Below are 2,227 nucleotides of genomic sequence, written 5' to 3' on the forward strand. Positions count from 1 at the left end.
GCCATGTGCTGCCCATATGATTTATTGCCATCCTAGCTTGCCTTTTCTAATCTGCACTGGCAATGGACTGTCAGACTCTAACTGGTTCATTTAGACAACATATACTTCTCTTTACATTCTTTGCTCTAGTTTTTTTATGAATAAAAGTGTCGCTATCAACATTCAGCTGTTTTTAGTTTCTTCTATCCTAGACTTTTAAATACCAGCTTGAATGTGAATGGGAAACACTATACATGTTACAATCCGATTGTGCAACCTTTGCATAATAAAGACTTACCAAAACTATGTAATGTGAGGTCCTACCTAAACATCCATTTAATTTGTATGCAATTAGAAGACCCTTGCATTACTTTCTTGTTGGTGAATCTCTAAAAGATTGTACAATCATATTGTAACATATTTCATACAGTACTGAGAAGATTAGTGTTCCCGCTTACCTCATCTGTGTATAAATGATTACTGATAATATATTGTGCGTTGCTTATGTACCTATTTAATAAAGGCAATTAGCAAAAATAGCTACAAAATGCAGTAGCGTCACAAGGGGGGTGTGGGGGGTGCGGCCCGCACCCGGGTGCCACCATTGGAGGGGTGACACCAAAATGACTCACAGTCATTTTGGTGTCACCCCCCCTCTGAAAAGTCGGGCGCTCGGTCATGGACCGAACGCCTGACAGTATCAGGAGAGAGGAGGGGACCCGGCGGCATACCTTATCCCGCCGGGTGACTGTCCCCTCCTCTCTCAGCATACTGACGCGCGTGCGCGATGACGTCATCGCGCACGCGCGTGGTGACGTCACGCGCATGCGCAGTAACGTCTCCGTGGGGGGCGAAGTAACGTCTCGTCGGGGTGACACTCGGTTACCACTCCGGGTGTCACCCAGCCTCGGGACGCCACCGATAAAATGTCCTCTTTTCAGTACAGCAGTTACATTCTGTCAGCAATGATGCGGAGCTTTATATGTTTATATGTTAAGAATTAAAGAATTTAATTTAAATTGATGGTTATTTTTTTTCATTTCTTGCAGAAGGCCGAGTCTGCAGCTGGAACTCAATAGAAAGAAGTGACCTTCATGATGAACACAAACATGGTTTTATAAAAACACCGCAAAGCCACTGTCAGTTCTCAGCCCTTCAAGGCTCCATGGGACTCTACTGGAGCTAAGATATTGGTAGCAGGCAGCTGGTGAACTGCACACTGTAAATTGTGTAGGAAGATGAATGCCATAAAATGTGTTCTGGTGGGTGATTCTGCCGTTGGGAAGACAGCACTTCTTGTGCGCTTCACCGCTGAGACATTTCCAGACTCCTACAGGCCAACAGTCTATGAGAATACAGGGGTGGATGTTTTCATGGATGGAAACCCGATCAGTCTTGGCCTTTGGGACACATCAGGCAATGATGCCTTTAAGAGCATCCGCCCCATTTCATTACAGCACGCAGACATTGTCTTACTCTGTTTCTCTGTAGCCAACCATACCTCATTTCTGAACATTAGGCAGAAGTGGATCGCTGAGGTCAAGCAACATCTACCACATATCCCTGTGCTGGTTGTGGCCACTCAGACGGATCAGAGGGAATCAAATTTCATGCGTGTCCCCTGCATCAGCCCTGAAGATGGTAAGCAGTTAGCACAAGATGTTCGAGCCAAAGGATATTTAGAGTGCTCAGCTCTTAGCAATAGAGGAGTGCAACAAGTGTTCGAATGTGCTGTGCGGACTGCAGTCAACCAGGCCATGAAAAGAGCACGACGGAAACGATTTTCTGTCAATGAGTGCAAAATTATCTGAGTTCCTTGTGACAGGATACATTTCCTCTGCTGTGTACTGTATATAGCAACATATAAAATGCCACCTGCGCTGCCCGTCCTAAGCAGCGTACACATGATGTTGTTAATTCTGGAACTTCTCGATCTTACAAGTATGGATCAGTCTCTTTACAGCCAGTGGCTGTGGCTTGATGGTAATTCTGACTTGCACGGTTTGGAAGATTACACAACATGGAAAAAGAAAAACATCCGGGTAAATCAGGAAATATTACAGAACTTTAATATACTTCTGATGTTGTAAAGAAAATATTTATTAACTTAAAGAAAGTACATGTCATTGGAAAAAAAAAAGACTAGTGTATAGAATTTTTTTTACATTTTAGAATTTGTTTAATTTGCAGTGTATCGAAGTCCAGTTGGTATGAGGAGAAAGTCTGAACACTTAAACACTGGCTGTTG

General features: G+C 43.6%; 1 protein-coding gene across 1 annotated transcript; it reads left to right on the top strand.

Annotated features, from left to right (window-relative positions):
- The first annotated feature begins 1,040 nt into the window (after window positions 1–1,040).
- Window positions 1,041–1,923, top strand: RHOH (ras homolog family member H). The gene has a single exon (XM_018564732.1). The coding sequence runs from the start codon at window positions 1,218–1,220 to the stop codon at window positions 1,788–1,790; it is 573 nt and encodes a 190-aa protein (XP_018420234.1). The 5' UTR covers window positions 1,041–1,217; the 3' UTR covers window positions 1,791–1,923.
- Window positions 1,924–2,227: the final 304 nt, after the last annotated feature.

This window comes from Nanorana parkeri, unplaced genomic scaffold (genome assembly GCF_000935625.1).
Source record: "Nanorana parkeri isolate BGI_ZX_2015 unplaced genomic scaffold, ASM93562v1 scaffold24, whole genome shotgun sequence".
In the NCBI taxonomy this organism is placed as follows: domain Eukaryota; kingdom Metazoa; phylum Chordata; class Amphibia; order Anura; family Dicroglossidae; genus Nanorana; species Nanorana parkeri.